Consider the following 17,989-nt stretch of genomic DNA (forward strand, 5'->3'; position numbering starts at 1 on the left):
ACCAATGACTTAACTAAATATTTCCATGAGTTCAAGGCCACATCCTATATATCCTATATATTGGTTGACTGACATCATGCTTTTGTTTTCCCAGTGTGCCCTTGTAAAGAAGACATTGCCTGCTCCAACACTGGCGAATGTTGCCACCCTGAGTGCCTGGGTGGCTGTAACAAGGCTGGAGATCCTCGTGCCTGTGTGGCTTGCCGTAACTTCTACATTGATGATCAGTGCCTTCCCTCTTGCCCACCTGGAACCTTTGAGTATGAAGGTTGGCGCTGCATCGAAGAGGCTTATTGTGGCAACTTGCTCAAGGAGTCTGAGAACTCCGAGTCTACAAAGTTTGTCATCTTCGAAAACCGGTGCCTGTCCGAGTGCCCATCTGGGTACACAAGGAACGATAGCAGGTTTGTGTGTGTCTATACCTATTTACCTAGCTAAAGCCAAGTTCTGGCACGCTTAGCCAATAAAAATAACACTTGTCACATTTTATGTTCTATTTTTATCTAGGACTTACCTGATCTGGGACCAAAATAGCCAGAGCAAACAATTGTAATAGATCAGCAAACATCCGTATTGCGTAAAACTGGTGTTCAACATGATTAACCCTTCCCTTTCCTATTACAAGGCTTTTTTGCAGTTGTTAACTGCATTTACTATTAGTGGTATGAGAAGGATCCTGGTGTAATTCATTTGCCATGTAAATACATAATTTGCTCTCAAAGACGCAACTCAACATAGGGTTCTAGGCTTATGAGGTACAAGTTCCTTATCCATTAAATAGGACCCTACCTACAACAGTTCTGGATTCACAGATCCACCAATAAGTCTTAGGAGAGTGCAAGAGAAGTACTAGGGACCTTATATACTCCAGGAAAAGTCTCCCATAGACTCCAATATAAGCAAATAAGTCTAATTTTAAAAAAATTATTTCCTTTTTCTCTGTAATGATAAAACAGTGCCTTTATCCCTTGATCCCAACTAAGATATAATTACCCCTTATTGGGGGCAGAACAGCCCTATTGGGTTTATTTAATGGTTAAATGATTCCCTTTTCTCTGTAATAATAAAACAGTACCTGTACTTGATCCCAACTAAGATATAATTACCCCTTATTGGGGGCAGAACAGCCCTATTGGGTTTATTTCATGGTTAAATGATTCCCTTTTCTCTGTAATAATAAAACAGTACCTGTACTTGATCCCAACTAAGATATAATTACCCCTTATTGGGGGCAGAACAGCCCTATTGGGTTTATTTCATGGTTAAATGATTCCCTTTTCTCTGTAATAATAAAACAGTACCTGTACTTGATCCCAACTAAGATATAATTACCCCTTATTGGGGGCAGAACAGCCCTATTGGGTTTATTTAATGGTTAAATGATTCCCTTTTCTCTGTAATAATAAAACAGTACCTGTAATTGATCCCAACTAAGATATAATTACCCCTTATTGGGGGCAGAACAGCCCTATTGGGTTTATTTCATGGTTAAATGATTCCCTTTTCTCTGTAATAATAAAACAGTACCTGTACTTGACCCCAACTAAGATATAATTACCCCTTATTGGGGGCAGAACAGCCCTATTGGGTTTATTTCATGGTTAAATGATTCCCTTTTCTCTGTAATAATAAAACAGTACCTGTACTTGATCCCAACTAAGATATAATTACCCCTTATTGGGGGCAGAACAGTCCTATTGGGTTTATTTAATGGTTAAATGATTCCCTTTTCTCTGTAATAATAAAACAGTACCTGTACTTGATCCCAACTAAGATATAATTACCCCTTATTGGGGGCAGAACAGCCCTATTGGGTTTATTTAATGGTTAAATGATTCCCTTTTCTCTGTAATAATAAAACAGTACCTGTACTTGATCCCAACTAAGATATAATTACCCCTTATTGGGGGCAGAACAGTCCTATTTGGGTTTATTTCATGTTTGCGTATTGTAGCAAGGCCATCATGAAAGCATTTTGTAATTGCATGTTTTGTCCCCTAAGCCATGAGTTGCATCTCCCCTTTTTTCTTCTGCAGTATCTTCTGCCATAAGTGTGAGGGACTTTGTCCGAAGACGTGTAAAGCTGGGAACAAAGTTATAGACTCCCTTGAAGCAGCAAAAGAGCTGACTGGTTGCACTAACATTGAGGGAAACTTGATTCTCAACATTCGCAGAGGACGTACGTATTTCTCATGTTTTATTGCTGTAATAATAATAAATGATGAAGGCATAGAAGAAGAAAGAAATGAAATTGGCAAGGGGTTACCACCAATATGCAATCTATGGTCTACAGTAGAGGCTTGTAGCCAACCCTGTATGTGCTTAAACCCGCCCCTGCCACTAAATTGTTATTGTGCCTTGGCACAAACTATGCCGTCCTGTAGAACTGTAGAACCCAATATTCTGGAGGCCTATAGTCTACACATCAGAATAACCACTCTTTATTGATTTTAAATCTATACATTTAACATTTCTTTTGCTTTCAGACAACTTGGCTTCTGAGTTGCAACAGAGTCTGGGGCTCATTGAAACCATCACTGGCTTTCTGAAGATAAAGCACTCTTTTGCTCTTGTCTCTTTATCCTTCTTTAAAAACCTAAAGCTGATCCGAGGGGACACCATGGTAGATGGGTAAGAGACTGAAGGGCAGCCATAGCCCTTTATTGTTGACCTTAAATCAGAAAAAGCAAAATATAGGTTTCCATGTGTAGTGGTGTGTTGGTGCTATCTCTAAGTCATGAAGTGTTTTGGAAAGTTTCAACTAGATGGGTTTAGATTTGGTGAAATAAAGGGATGGGCTTTGGCTGTACAAGGGGAGCACCACAGATATGAGGTAGAAAGATGGTTGAAAGAGTGGTGCTCTCTTGCCATGGTGGCAACTCCTAAGCTTTCGGCTGGGTTTTATGCTTTGTGTTACTGGGAATAACCTAGACAGTGGTTCAAGGAGCAGCATGTTTATAATAGTCTTTTCTGTACAATGTACAATATTCTTTTGTTCCCAGGAACTACACTTTGTATATATTGGACAACCAAAATCTTCTGCAGCTTTGGACCCCCGAGAGTCTTTCGATCCCTGTTGGAAAACTGTATTTTGCTTTCAACCCAAAGCTGTGCCTGTCTGAGATCTACCACATGGAAGAGATCACTGGAACCAGGGGAAGGCAGAACAAAGCTGATATCAATCCACGCACCAATGGAGATCAGGCTTCCTGTGAGTCATGTTAACAAAACCGACTCTTTCTGCCCCTTCCACTGGCCAAAGTACCATATTCAGTTAAAATTTACTATCCACTAAGGGAGATTACTCTCACTAAATAACAAGACTTTCATTAACCTTCTAATCTAGTTCTTCTTTTATGGCCCCAATCGAATGATTGAATAATCAAGATCGGATTTTCTCTTGTAGGCAACATTCGCCCTCTGCGTTTTGTCAGCAACTGGACAGAAGCTGATCGGATCAACCTAAAATGGGAACGTTATCAGCCTCCTGGCCATGACTTGCTGAGCTTTGTCGTACACTACAAAGAATCGTAAGTCATCATCAAGTATCTACTGAATTCACTATCTTCCTGTAGGGGAACACAAATCCTTCTTGCCTCCAAAATGGCAACCAGGACAGTCGCTTAATCACCCATCAAGTTCAGGTGGACTTTTACCTTCTTGGCATCAAACCCTTTCATAACCCGATCTATTGTGTTTGCCACTAAAGCCTTTTCCACAACATATAACAAACAAAGAGGTTTACAGAATAAAAATCCCACCAGGGGACCCTGCTCACATGACCTTACAAAGGATGAACTGTTATAATAAATAATATGACTTGTAAGCAAGATATTAGTTTTCCTTTTGCTGTAGCATTGTCTGTTATATCCATAAAAATGGAAATCTTGTTTGTGCTAGGCCATTCCAGAATATAACAGAGTACCTGGGACAAGATGCCTGTGGGGCCAACAGTTGGAATGTAGTTGATGTGGAGCTGCCGCTAAACAATGAGCAAGAGCCCAGCGTTACCCTGACAAACCTCAAACCATGGGTCCAATATGCCATATACGTTCGAGCTATTACTCTAACCGCAGAAGAGAATGGGCGGAAGTTTGGGGCACAAAGTGATGTTGTCTATATTCGAACAAGGCCAGCAGGTAGGGAAAGAATAAACGCTTGTAGAAAATGAAATATCTTCAGGTAAACATGAGAAGTACAGTGTTATCATGATTTTGTACTTAAAAGTCACTTACATTGACAAGTATATGTGGAAATGTGTCCACTGGGCCACCGTTGTTTTAATGCACTCTTTACCTCCTGAACAGGAGACTTTTATCTCCAATAGCTTATTACAGCAAGAAACAAGACAGTGTTATATTACTCCCACCAGGATTACTAAGAGCACAACCTATGAGTAGTGCAAATACATCTTTGGACAACTTTTTTTTATACAGATTTATAAAGTTCCAATTTACAGTTATTGTATCTGACTGTAGAGACTGGCATATATTGTGCTTTTCTGGAATGTGCAAACACAGTTTAGCTTCTTGTCGTATCCTCTAGTCTAGGGATCCCCAACCTTTCTTACATGTGAGCCACAGTCAAATGTAAAAAGACTTGGGGAGCAACACAAGCACCATAAAAGTTCATGGAGGAGCCAAATAAGGGCTGTGATTGGCTATTAGGGGCCTCTATGCACCCTATCAGCTTACAGGGGGCTTTATTTGGTAGGAAATCTTGTTTTTATTCATTCATAAAACTTGCCCCCAAGTCAGGAATTCAAAAATAACTCCCTGGTTTGGGGGCACTGAGAGCAACACCCAAGGGGTTGGGGAGCAACATGTTGCCCTGAGTCACTGGTTGGGGATCACTGCTCTATATAAATAAAAACCCAGTCCTACTTCATGCTTCTCCATGGTTATAGTCAGTGGGAAGTTCTGTCTTCAGCTGTGGTGATCACTTGATAAAACTAAGACTATTCAGTCTATAGACAGTTCCCAAACCCAATTTGTCAGGTTTGCTCAGTGTTTATGCCACCATTTAGCTTTACTGCTGCTATTATGCTCTACTATACCTTCTAGCCTATTTTTTTTTTTTTTTTACAAAGAACTTCCAACATTCCTAGGAAACCAGGAGCTATAGAGAGACTGGTGGAGGGGTGTTGCACAGCAATTGTTGCAAACTTGATGTAGTACAGGGTAGGCAATGAATCAGATATAGTTTGACAGATTGTAAGTAGTAAGTAAATATAAGACTGGTTACATCATTAGAGCTGTAGTTAAATAAATGTTTTGGGACCACTTTGTGGTCCATCATGGTTAAACATCCTTGCTGGATCAGTTATCCTGCTGTATTTAAAGGGAGCACCCAAATCTCAATCCTGTTGACATTAAGGGGAGCATATACTCCCATATCTCATCCTAAATAGCTTTCAGCCAACATTCCATCATTAACTGCTCTGTGCCTTCCTAGATTCTATGAAGAGCCTCTGCCTCTGAGTGGTATTCAAAGCTGGTACTTTCCATTTAACTTGATATAAATGGCTTGGGAGCAAAGTGACATGAACTGTTGTGAGAGTTGGGCAGTTTATAATTGATCAAGGGTGGTTTTTTTTTTACATTGTTTTGGGGTACAATTAATTTTTTTCATGTGTCTTATACAATTTGACTGTGTGTATGGGCGGGAGCTTTTGTATTTCTTATAAACCAACTAATTATCTCATATTAAAGGGGTGCCATTATTTTCAACTGCAATGAGATCCACACCCTCATTCATTTCTTTCAGGATCGATAGCTGGTCATTATAACATCCCTATAAGTGGTGACATTCCTCTTACTTATGCAGTGGAAGCATACTTTCTCTCTTGTGAGAAGGGAAATAATCAATTAAGATAAGAGGAGAGCAGTTGTTGAAAGCCAATTAACACTCAATAAACACATATAGCTCTAATGAAGTGTGGTGTAACTGCTAGATGTAGGGTGCAGCTCAGGATATAGCAAGCTACAGTATGTGTAGATAGAGTTGTACTGTAGCGATAGCATCTAGACATGAGATAGTTAACATAAAAACAGAGGCCCATAATTGATACTATGGGCAGGACACCAAGCAGAGTCCAGTATCCGCTTTACCTAAGATGATCCTTTCTTCATTCTAAGAACCAATCATCTCTTTTGATACTAGTTATGCTCATGATTGGCTAAGGCTATCCCTTCAAACTTTTACACGGATGGAGTTAAACTAGATAATGCCCTGGCAATGGCGGCTCTTGGTGAAGATGGCCTAATACCATATTTCACTATGCTAGGTGTGACCATTAGACTACTGTATACTTTGGTCATGTTGTTCTATGTTGTGACCAGACCATGAGATTGACACTAGTTTAATGGTGCCCATAAACTGGAAGACATTGGCTGCTAACCTGGCATCTCTTGATCAATTTTCTCTGTGGTCAATATCTGATTGGATGCTCACGTATCCGTCAAATGGAGTGGAAAGTCCTACTGCTCAAGATCATGAATTTAATCTGCGGCTTTTGACTTTGCATGAGTCCTCTGTGTAACCCAATCTTGATGTGATGGCCAAATATTCTATTCTGCCTAATTTGACCTACTGCTGCTTTTTATCTGCACGGTCATCTTTAAAAATAAGCTTGTCACGTGACGTGGTAAACATTTGATGGCAAGCCTATTTGCAACACTTCATGCTACATCTGTAGATTAGAGCAAGTCAATTAATTTCTACAGGTTATTATTATTATTATTTATATAGTGCCATCAATTTACGCAGCGCTTTACAGAATAGAGGGGTACAAAAGACATAACAGTTAACATGTACATATAAACGATTCACAAAAATGGTTTGCAGTTACATTGGATGAGGATCGGAGACACTAGGGGGAGGGCCCTGCTCGCAAGAGCTTACATTCTAAAAGGGAGGGCTGAGACTTAAGGCCAGGGTAACTAGCATGGCGTTGGAGTTCATGTAGGTGTGTAAAGTGACAGTAAGTGAGGAGTGAGAGGTAAAAGCCAGTGGTTAGTGAATGTTTGGGGGTTTAGATAAAGGCTTGAGTGAAAAGGTGAGTTTTAAGAGACCGTTTAAAGGCTTGGAGAGTCTGGCAGTGCCTAATGGGACGGGGAAGAGCATTCCAGAAGATGGGTGCAGCGCGTGAGAAGTCCTGGATGCGAGAGTGAGAGGAGGTGATGAGTGAGGAGGAGAGAAGGAGGTCGTGTGTAGAGCGAAGGTTACGTCTGGGGGTGTACTTGGGGATTAGGGTGGTTAAATAGAGGGGTGCGGCACCAGTGAGTGCTTTGAAGGTGAGTACAAGAATGTTGAACTGAATCCTGTACATGACAGGCAGCCAGTGCAAGGATTGGCACTTGTGGAGCGGGAGGAGAGGTGTATGAGCACTGTTCATGATGGATTGGAGTGGGGTCAATTTAGACAGGGGAAGCCCACAGAGCAGTGAGTTGCAGTAGTCTAAGCGGGATATGACGAGGGCGTGGATGAGAATTTTGGCAGTCTCATGAGTGAGGAAAGGTCGAATGCGTGCAATGTTTTGAGGTGGAACCGACAGGATTTAGAGAGTGTTTGAATGTGGGAAAGAGATAGCAGAGTCAAATGTGACTCCTAGACAGTGAGCTTGTGGAACTGGGGTTATATTAATATTTTCCACACAGACGGTGATGTCAGGCAGGGAAACTGGGTTGGAGGGTGGGAAGATGACCAGCTCGGTTTTGTCCATGTTGATCATGTTGACATTTATTTATTCTAGATAGGTCATTGACAACCAAAGGTTCTGAGATACCACAAGTTAGCCCAAATGAGATGTTTATTAAAATGTCTACATTTTTCATCTCTTTCCTGCAGCCCCTACTGTCCCTCAGGACGTCATGATTATGTCCAACTCTTCCTCACACTTGATCGTTCGATGGAAGCCGCCGACTCAGCGCAATGGGAACCTCACCTACTACTTGGTGCTGTGGCAGCAGATGGTGGAGGATAAGGAACTTTACCTGAATAACTATTGTACAAAAGGTCAGTAAATATCCTGCGACGGGTCTTGGTCTCTGGTGGATTTGAATTAAGATAGTTCATGGTACGTGTTACCAACCAACCCTCTTGTTTTAATTGCTTTTCCTGAAATAAATGTGAATACAATGCCTTCTAATGACATTGACTGGTAATCTTTTTCTCAGTTAGCTTTATTTCTCCTTGCTATTAAATGAATAAATAGCGTTAATGACCCTGCTCAGGTTGAGCTAGATTAATTGCAGGAACTGAGCCAGATTACGGTGCATTTCCTGATCTCACTCTGAGCTACAGATCTGGCATGAACGAATAGGAAGGCAGATGTTCCATGGTTAGCATTACGGTGGCAATTTGTCCCTCTTTATAAGAAAAACGCATTTGGTACTGGAAACATTTTGGTCTGTTTTCAACTCAAGGTATCTAATACTCAACATAAGGTGTGAATAATAGTCAAAATGTTTGCCGTCATATAACAGAGAAATAACATATTTGATTACTGCTCAATAGGACAAACACAAGCCCTGACCTGTGTAACTTTGCTATTGGTCACTGTGACTGGAGCACATGATTGATGCCATCATGGAATCTCCTGTTTGTTTCCAAAGCCACGTCTGGACTTCATTTAATTGCCAGTTTATTAACCAAGAACTAAAAAAAAAAAAATCAAACTTTTCTTCGATCTCTATTGCCTTCATCATACAGGTATGGGATCCCTTATCCGGAAACCCATTATCCAGGAAGCTCTGAATTACGAAAGCCTGTCTCCCATAGACTCCATTTTAATAAAATAATTCAGAATTTGAAAACTGATTTCCTTTTTCTCTGTAATAATAAAACAGTACCTGTACTTGATCCCAACTAAGATATAATTACCCCTTATTGGGGGCAGAACAGCCCTATTGGGTTTATTTCATGGTTAAATGATTCCCTTTTCTTTGTAATAATAAAACTGTAGCTGTACTTGATCCCAACTAAGATATAATTACCCCTTATTGGGATCAGAACAGCCCTATTGGGTTTATTAAATGGTTAAATGATTCCCTTTTCTCTGTATTAATAAACCAGTAACTGTACTTGATCCCAACTAAGATATAATTACCCCTTATTGGGATCAGAACAGCCCTATTGGGTTTATTAAATGGTTAAATGATTCCCTTTTCTCTGTATTAATAAACCAGTAACTGTACTTGATCCCAACTAAGATATAATTACCCCTTATTGGGATCAGAACAGCCCTATTGGGTTTATTTCACGGTTAAATGATTCCCTTTTCTCTGTAATAATAAAACAGTACCTGTACTTGATCCCAACTAAGATATAATTACCCCTTATTGGGGGCAGAACAGCCCTATTGGGTTTATTAAATGGTTAAATGATTTTATTTTCTCTGTAATAATAAAACAGTACCTGTACTTGATCCCAACTAAGATATAATTACCCCTTATTGGGGGCAGAACAGCCCTATTGGGTTTATTAAATGGTTAAATGATTCCCTTTTCTCTGTATTAATAAACCAGTACCTGTACTTGATCCCAACTAAGATATAATTACCCCTTATTGGGATCATAACAGCCCTATTGGGTTTATTTAATGGTTAAATGATTCCCTTTTCTCTGTAATAATAAAACAGTACCTGTACTTGATCCCAACTAAGATATAATTACCCCTTATTGGGGGCAGAACAGCCCTATTGGGTTTATTAAATGGTTAAATGATTCCCTTTTCTCTGTATTAATAAACCAGTAACTGTACTTGATCCCAACTAAGATATAATTACCCCTTATTGGGGGCAGAACAGCCCTATTGGGTTTATTTCATGGTTAAATGATTCCCTTTCTCTGTAATAATAAAACAGTACCTGTACTTGATCCCAACTAAGATATAATTACCCCTTATTGGGGGCAGAACAGCCCTATTGGGTTTATTTAATGGTTAAATGATTCCCTTTTCTCTGTAATAATAAAACAGTACCTGTACTTGATCCCAACTAAGATATAATTACCCCTTATTGGGGCAGAACAGCCCTATTGGGTTTATTTAATGGTTAAATGATTCCCTTTTCTCTGTAATAATAAAACAGTACCTGTACTTGATCCCAACTAAGATATAATTACCCCTTATTGGGGGCAGAACAGCCCTATTGGGTTTATTTCATGGTTAAATGATTCCCTTTTCTTTGTAATAATAAAACTGTAGCTGTACTTGATCCCAACTAAGATATAATTACCCCTTATTGGGATCAGAACAGCCCTATTGGGTTTATTAAATGGTTAAATGATTCCCTTTTCTCTGTATTAATAAACCAGTAACTGTACTTGATCCCAACTAAGATATAATTACCCCTTATTGGGATCAGAACAGCCCTATTGGGTTTATTAAATGGTTAAATGATTCCCTTTTCTCTGTATTAATAAACCAGTAACTGTACTTGATCCCAACTAAGATATAATTACCCCTTATTGGGATCAGAACAGCCCTATTGGGTTTATTTCACGGTTAAATGATTCCCTTTTCTCTGTAATAATAAAACAGTACCTGTACTTGATCCCAACTAAGATATAATTACCCCTTATTGGGGGCAGAACAGCCCTATTGGGTTTATTAAATGGTTAAATGATTTTCTTTTCTCTGTAATAATAAAACAGTACCTGTACTTGATCCCAACTAAGATATAATTACCCCTTATTGGGGGCAGAACAGCCCTATTGGGTTTATTAAATGGTTAAATGATTCCCTTTTCTCTGTATTAATAAACCAGTACCTGTACTTGATCCCAACTAAGATATAATTACCCCTTATTGGGATCATAACAGCCCTATTGGGTTTATTTAATGGTTAAATGATTCCCTTTTCTCTGTAATAATAAAACAGTACCTGTACTTGATCCCAACTAAGATATAATTACCCCTTATTGGGGGCAGAACAGCCCTATTGGGTTTATTAAATGGTTAAATGATTCCCTTTTCTCTGTATTAATAAACCAGTAACTGTACTTGATCCCAACTAAGATATAATTACCCCTTATTGGGGGCAGAACAGCCCTATTGGGTTTATTTCATGGTTAAATGATTCCCTTTCTCTGTAATAATAAAACAGTACCTGTACTTGATCCCAACTAAGATATAATTACCCCTTATTGGGGGCAGAACAGCCCTATTGGGTTTATTTAATGGTTAAATGATTCCCTTTTCTCTGTAATAATAAAACAGTACCTGTACTTGATCCCAACTAAGATATAATTACCCCTTATTGGGGCAGAACAGCCCTATTGGGTTTATTTAATGGTTAAATGATTCCCTTTTCTCTGTAATAATAAAACAGTACCTGTACTTGATCCCAACTAAGATATAATTAATCCTTATTGGATGCAAAACAATCCTTTTGGGTTTAATTAATGTTTTATCGATTTTTTTTTTATTAGTGTTTTATTGATTTTTTAGTAGAGTTAAGGTATGGAGATCCAAATTACGGAAAGACCCCTTATCCAGAATACCATTGGTCCCGAGCATTCTGGATAACAGGTCCTATACCGGTACTAAGATTTAACTTTTATGGTGAAATTTCTATTTGGCAACCCAAGTTAGTGGCTGAACCCTAACCAAGTGGTATCAGAGGCTCTGACCCCCAAGGTGCCCAGTTGTCTCCTGGTCAGGCACACAGTACAGCAGAGTGTACTTGTGAATACCTTTAATCTAATGGGATATTATATCACATTACAGTGTGTGAATTTGAGTCCCTAACATTGACTGCAAGGCTACTATGGGCTGGTATACATTTGAGCCTACTGAGCAAACCCTGCCTATATTACCTTGGCTAGTTTGTCCCTTTCCCGCTGAGCATGTTTTGTACCCAAGAATAGTTACTCTTATTTGTTTCCAAAATAACAGAGGCCTCTTTAGAGCAAATACATGCTAAAACACTTTGAGAGGCAATGATTTATAGGTTAGAATATTTGTGCCATGATTACATGTGAAACATAAGGTTTCAAGTTTAGATGCCTAAACAAATCTCCCTCCCAGCTGTTCTGTTTCCATTCGCCTGGAATAGCCCCTTCGTGTATAACAGCAACAGACCAAAATTACATAGCATGGAGTTATAATTATAATGGGTTTACCTATCAACACATATTACTACCCCACCCACCTTAAAAACAGGACATTTTAGATAAAGGGCTGTTAGACATAAGCCCCTCTTAAGGGTGAAGACACACAGAGCTACTAGTAGCAGCTACTTGTCACGGCTGCTAAAATAATGCTGATCATTTACTGATAACTGTCTCTACGTGTGTTTTAGCAGAGGCAATTCTCAGTATTGTCTATGGCAGGGGATTTTCTGGAATTTAGTAGCCTTGAAAACGTAGCTGCTACAGGTAGCCGAGTGTGTCTTCACCCTAAGCCTGAAGACACATGGAGCAATTGGAGCAGCTACTTGTCATGGCTACAAACATAAACAATGCTGATAATTTACTGATAATTGTGTCTACGTGCGTTTTAGCAGAGGCAATTCTCAGTATTGTCTATGGCAGGGGATTTTTTGGCATTTAGTCGCAGTGAGAAAGTAGCTGCTACTAGTTGCTCTGTGTGTCTTCACCCTAAAGGTCCAACACATGACCAGGTTCCCTTTTAACTCAGTGTATCAGTCATCCAGCCACAAATATCACTCTAGCTGAACTTCAAAATGCACTTTTCAGGGTTTTTATGAGATCAAATAAGCATTCTTTCCGTACCTCCTCCAAACCAACCTTTAGCCTAACCCCAACCCAGGCCCTCCTGGCCAGACCCATAGTTACCAAACTGTGGGTCTGGCCAGGAGGGCCTGGAGTTGTTGGGGTAAGAGAAGCTTCATGCCCATGTTCGGCCAAGTGTGCTACTTCTGCTAACATTAGCTTTTAGTTTTCTGATGGTGTCACTTTGAGGTCTTCTGCAAACACCTTTTCCTGCAGGTCTGAAGCTGCCAACCAGCAGTGCCGACACCAGATTTGACAATGATGACAATGGCAATCAAGATCCCAACCAGGACACAGAGGATAAGTGTTGCCCATGTCAGAAGGATGGAGGCCTACACCCCGAGATGGATGAAGGCTCTTTTCAGAAAAAGTTTGAGAACTTCCTGCGGAACACTATCTTCATCCCAAAGTAAGTGCAGAACATCTCCATCAGATCTCTACTCCATTTGTAATTTCAAATTCCTATCAACGTAATATGTCATTGTGTCCTTGATATTGTTTACAGTGGCCTAAAAGAATTCTGAAGAAAAAAAAAATCCCAAAATACCATATTTCTGGTGATTTTTTTCTCTCTTCAAATGTTGTATGCTGGTTTATTCAGTCAATATCAGTCAAAATTAATAATATTAAGAAACTTGCCCAATTTATGTTTATGTATCACAGTAGAAGACGTTTCCCAAAGAAACAGACAAGGGTATGGTCTCAAAGCCAACATGCTGGACACCTCCATTGAACGTTTGACGTTCTTAACACTCTATAAAACTCTTCCACTAGGACAAGAGCTAAACATGATTCCAGATGCCATAGAATTCACCAATGAGAATTCTACTTACTAGCCCTATGCCACTTTACTTTATCTTACATATGGAGATTATTTGGCTTTATGATATTACGTTGTAAACAGACATCAGAGGGAAGAACTGTTCAGTCGTTTTGTGATAGAAACATGTTCTTCCAGTTGCAGGAGCCTAGAACATGGAGCCAGATTCCCCCAATACTTATTTTAGCATTGTATGCATTTAAAATGGTGTCACCGGCACGGGAGGAAAGTTTTATCAAGCAATATTGCTTAAGGAATACCACCATGATGTTGCTGGTATTACAGGGATTTGTAGGCCAGCAACAATAATAGTAAAGACAGTTGAGCAACAGTGCACAGAACCCCTTTAAGGGTCATAGTCCTTGGCCCCAGGGGTTCCATTTATAATTGTGTATGTATTTGCTTATAGGCCACCCTGGAAAGTGACATTAATCAACAAGGACAATCAGAGGTGAGACAGATATTGCATATCAAGTGGCCTTAACTCTTTCACTTGTGGTATATCCATTCATCCTATGGAATCCTGACCACAAGAGAAACGGTTAAACCCACTGGTTAATGGCTTGCTGCTTCTTCTTCTGCTTCTGCCATTTTCCATATGCTGCTTCTCTGCTTCTAGCCCTGCTGCTCTGGTGTTTGTTCAAAGACGAGCTCTATACAATTCTCATGGTGCTTTATAATATCCAGTGGCATAAGTAGAAGTAGCTGGGCACACATCTAAACCACCTCCACCCCAACCTAGGAGAAGATCATGTTGAGGAACTGTGCTTCAGTTGAGTGCTCAACAGGGTCGGTCCTGTTGTCTATAATTTACAAGCCTGACCAACACATTTTTTTTTACAAAAATATGTTGTGGAACATTTAGTATGCAGCCAAATCAAAAAATGATGGATTTGGTCAAAATTTATTATGTATTATAGGTGCCACAGAGGTGCAGTATGGTGATTCCTAACTATTTCCATACTTATTGGACTACATGGTGTTTACTGAAGTATGTTTCAGTGCAGACCCTCAGATTTTACTGTAACCAAAATGGTCTCCTCTGAAAAGGATGACATATGGAAAGTCACACACCGCTACGCCTCTTCCAACTCTGGATCTGGGACATTTTTGTGGTGGGATCTGACTATATCTTGAAAATGGCAGAACTGGGGGAAGTACTTGGTGGCTAGAATTATATTATAAGCTTAATAACCACGCTGTGCTTGACTGCAATGGATTGGAATGGGTTTGCTTGCCTTTGCTTTCTGGGAACGCTGTATGTTATCTCAGTATATTTTGTCCTTGCTGTATATCTGATTATATTTTCTAGGGGTTATTATCCTGAGATTTTTGTAACCTCTTAGGCTGATGCCAGACAATGCGTTTTTATGCTGCGTATTTTTGAATTCTCTCGGCGGCTGAAAAACGCACAATATCATCGTCCATAGAAATAACTTAAACAGTCTCGATGGAAAACACACTATGCGTAAATACGCTAGAAAACGCGTTACCACGGACTTTTCATGCGTTTGCCGAAATACGCCGTTATTTGCACAGCAAGCTATTCCTATGTATACACAAAGGCAGCTGCCAGACCTAGCAGGAAATACGCAGCGGTTTTTACTATTTCGCACTATAAGCACCATGGAAACGGGATTTGCTACGTCACCAGTACTAGGCTGAAAAATGCCATAGTCAGGGGCTGTGTGGCTTGTGCGGCGTTTTTAGGCGGAGAAAATACGCAGCATAAAAACGCCACATCTGGCATTAGCCTTACATTCTAATGGATAACCTTTCCACAATGGTTATTGAATTGTCTTGGGTGGAAAAAATATATAGTGATATGTTTAAGTCTTTACTGAATTCTTTTGTATATAATAGTCTCTGAAATGGGAAAAAATGTGGTAAAATGTGGTTTATAAACATTGCAATTGAATATTTATACTTAAGGGGTAATGGACAAGTCAGAGGGGGGTCTAAATGAGAAAATGCTCTTGGAAACTGTAAAATATCATGTTATGAAAGGTATTTCAGCATCCTGAAAGGATTTCCCTTGCTTTCCCTCTTATGTCATTACTATAGTCAGTATCGGGGTTTCTTTACCAGAGTAATGGTGGTCATGGGGTGGCAATGGTGGTCTTGGGATGATTTGTGGCTATGATAGGCCAGATGCATTTTTTTCAGTAATAATAAGGTTTAACAGAGATGTGCCCCCACCCTTTTCTGACCAACAACACCTAATCCATAACTATCAATTCAAGGTACAAGAGAGCCGAGCTTAGCAATAGGTTAGTTTTCTGCTCCCCTTCCCTCCAAATAAATAGATGTTTTTGAACTACACAGAAGTAGTAAATGTTTTTGTCCCTAGAAGCTTTTAATTATACAGGTAAGGGACCCCTTATACGGAAACCCATTATCCAGAAAGCTCCGAATTACAGAAAGCTCCCATACACTCCATTTTAATCAAATAATTTTTTCACTTTTTTTCACTGTAATAATAAAACAGTACCTGTACTTGATCCCAACTAAGATATAATTACCCCTTATTGGGGCAGAACAGCCCTATTGGGTTTATTTCATGGTTAAATGATTCCCTTTTCTCTGTAATAATAAAACAGTACCTGTACTTGATCCCAACTAAGATATAATTACCCCTTATTGGGGGCAGAACAGCCCTATTGGGTTTATTTCATGGTTAAATGATTCCCTTTTCTCTGTAATAATAAAACAGTACCTGTACTTGATCCCAACTAAGATATAATTACCCCTTATTGGGGGCAGAACAATCCTATTGGGTTTGATTAATGGTTTATTGATTTTTTAGTAGACTTAAGGTATAGAGATCCAAATTACGGAAAGACCCCTTATCCGGAATACCCTTGGTCCCGAGCATTCTGGATAATGGGTCCTATACCTGTACTTACATTTCTTACCTTCTCTTTACTGCGACAGTCTACCCATTGCTAAAGGTTCAGATCAGTCTATCTAAGCCCATCATTCACTTAGATGAACTCTTAGATAGCTCTTTTATTGTCTCGGGACATTCTTGCTCTTTCTCAACTTTATGTTACTATTCGCTGCAGGTATGTCTAACCCACATCAAAATGCTGCTTAGGCTATTGGTGTGCTGTGTGATAAGATATTTGGGGCTTCCTTTGAGTCACTAAACAGTAAAGGGTCATTAATTTGTATCTTGTGTAACCCAGTGCCCTGTTGGCAATAGAAACAAAAAGAACCCAGTAAACGTTTATCTTATTCAATGTTTTCTATAAACCTATTGTTTATATAAATGGAACAGGATCCTTGGATCTATTAGTAGAAGCCCGAAAACCCCTGTTTTTTTTTTACTAATAACCATCCTCTGCTCCAACATTCCAGGGCTCCAAAGAGACGGAGAGATGTGCCAGGAATGAATCCCGAAGTCCTTGGCAACGCTTCCCTTCCAGAAGGAACTGTGAGCCATACCATTAACCACACAGGGGTCGACTCGAAACCCTATTCCTACAAAGACAAGGTCTTTCTAAATAGGATGGTCATATCAAATCTGAGACACTTCACCGAGTATCGGATCGATATTCATGCCTGCAACCACGCTGCAGAGATTGTCGGGTGCAGCGCAGCCACCTTTGTGTTTGCTAGAACCATGCAGGACCGTATGTATTCTTTTATATTCTCTATTCCTAACTGATCTGAAAGCAATAGTTGAAATTTCCTATTTCATATCTTCATTTACTATTTTTGTAAAGGAATATTTGCATCACTACCCATAATCCTGATCTGCTAGTTAAAAACTGGTTTTGTGCAGAAGGTCTATGACTAGACAAAGACCACCTTCTTTTGAAAGAAGGTCTATTACTAAATTTACTGAACTACTTGACCATTGCTGTTTCTAAAGGGCATGAAATAGATCTATATTATAAGTTAGTTTATAGAGAAGGTGTCTAGGAAAGATGAAAATGTGAGCTGGGGAAGTGAATTGTTTGTAATGTGGAGCGGAGAAGCTATCCAGATAGAACACCCAACGTAAAACAGTCTGTGACCAACCAATATTAGATCTTGATCTGTCATGGCATCTTATCTGTTATCTGTTTCATCATACTACCATAACTTTGATAACCAGCCCAATAAAGTGACAGTTTGACTTTGGAGAATGCCTTTCCTGAGGCAAGAAATATGGCATCCACTAGACATCCCCAAATCTGATATCCCTAAACAGTACAGTTCAGTAGTTACCAAACTGCAGGGCTTCCCTCCTAGGGGACACAGTGCTGTTGCTACAGGGAGGTCCAGCCTAAAAGCCAGCTAAATTGAAATTTAGGGGGGCATTCCTATTCACTGTCCTAGACATTTTAATGAGATGCTATAATGGTTATAATATATAAGGGGGGGCAGTAATGAAATAGAGAAAGTACAGGGAAGAGCGACTAAGCTGATAAAGGGAATGGGCTCAG

The 17,989-nt window shown here is 39.6% G+C and overlaps 1 protein-coding gene across 3 annotated transcripts in view; it reads left to right on the top strand.

Moving 5' to 3' along the window:
- Positions 1-17,989, top strand: part of insrr (insulin receptor related receptor) — a 51,113-nt gene that overhangs the window by 21,482 nt on the left and 11,642 nt on the right. For 2 of the 3 annotated variants that reach the window (XM_004917350.4, XM_002938994.5), the window contains exons 3-12: positions 95-404; positions 2,037-2,179; positions 2,487-2,631; positions 3,003-3,211; positions 3,407-3,530; positions 3,901-4,139; positions 7,849-8,016; positions 12,953-13,145; positions 13,966-14,007; positions 16,917-17,191. In XM_004917350.4, the coding sequence (XP_004917407.2) occupies positions 95-404; positions 2,037-2,179; positions 2,487-2,631; positions 3,003-3,211; positions 3,407-3,530; positions 3,901-4,139; positions 7,849-8,016; positions 12,953-13,145; positions 13,966-14,007; positions 16,917-17,191 (1,848 nt within the window). The remainder of the gene's footprint in view (positions 1-94; positions 405-2,036; positions 2,180-2,486; positions 2,632-3,002; positions 3,212-3,406; positions 3,531-3,900; positions 4,140-7,848; positions 8,017-12,952; positions 13,146-13,965; positions 14,008-16,916; positions 17,192-17,989) is intronic. The other variant, XM_004917351.4, reaches the window with a different exon arrangement.

This window comes from Xenopus tropicalis, chromosome 8 (assembly GCF_000004195.4).
Source record: "Xenopus tropicalis strain Nigerian chromosome 8, UCB_Xtro_10.0, whole genome shotgun sequence".
NCBI classification, from domain to species: Eukaryota; Metazoa; Chordata; class Amphibia; order Anura; family Pipidae; genus Xenopus; species Xenopus tropicalis.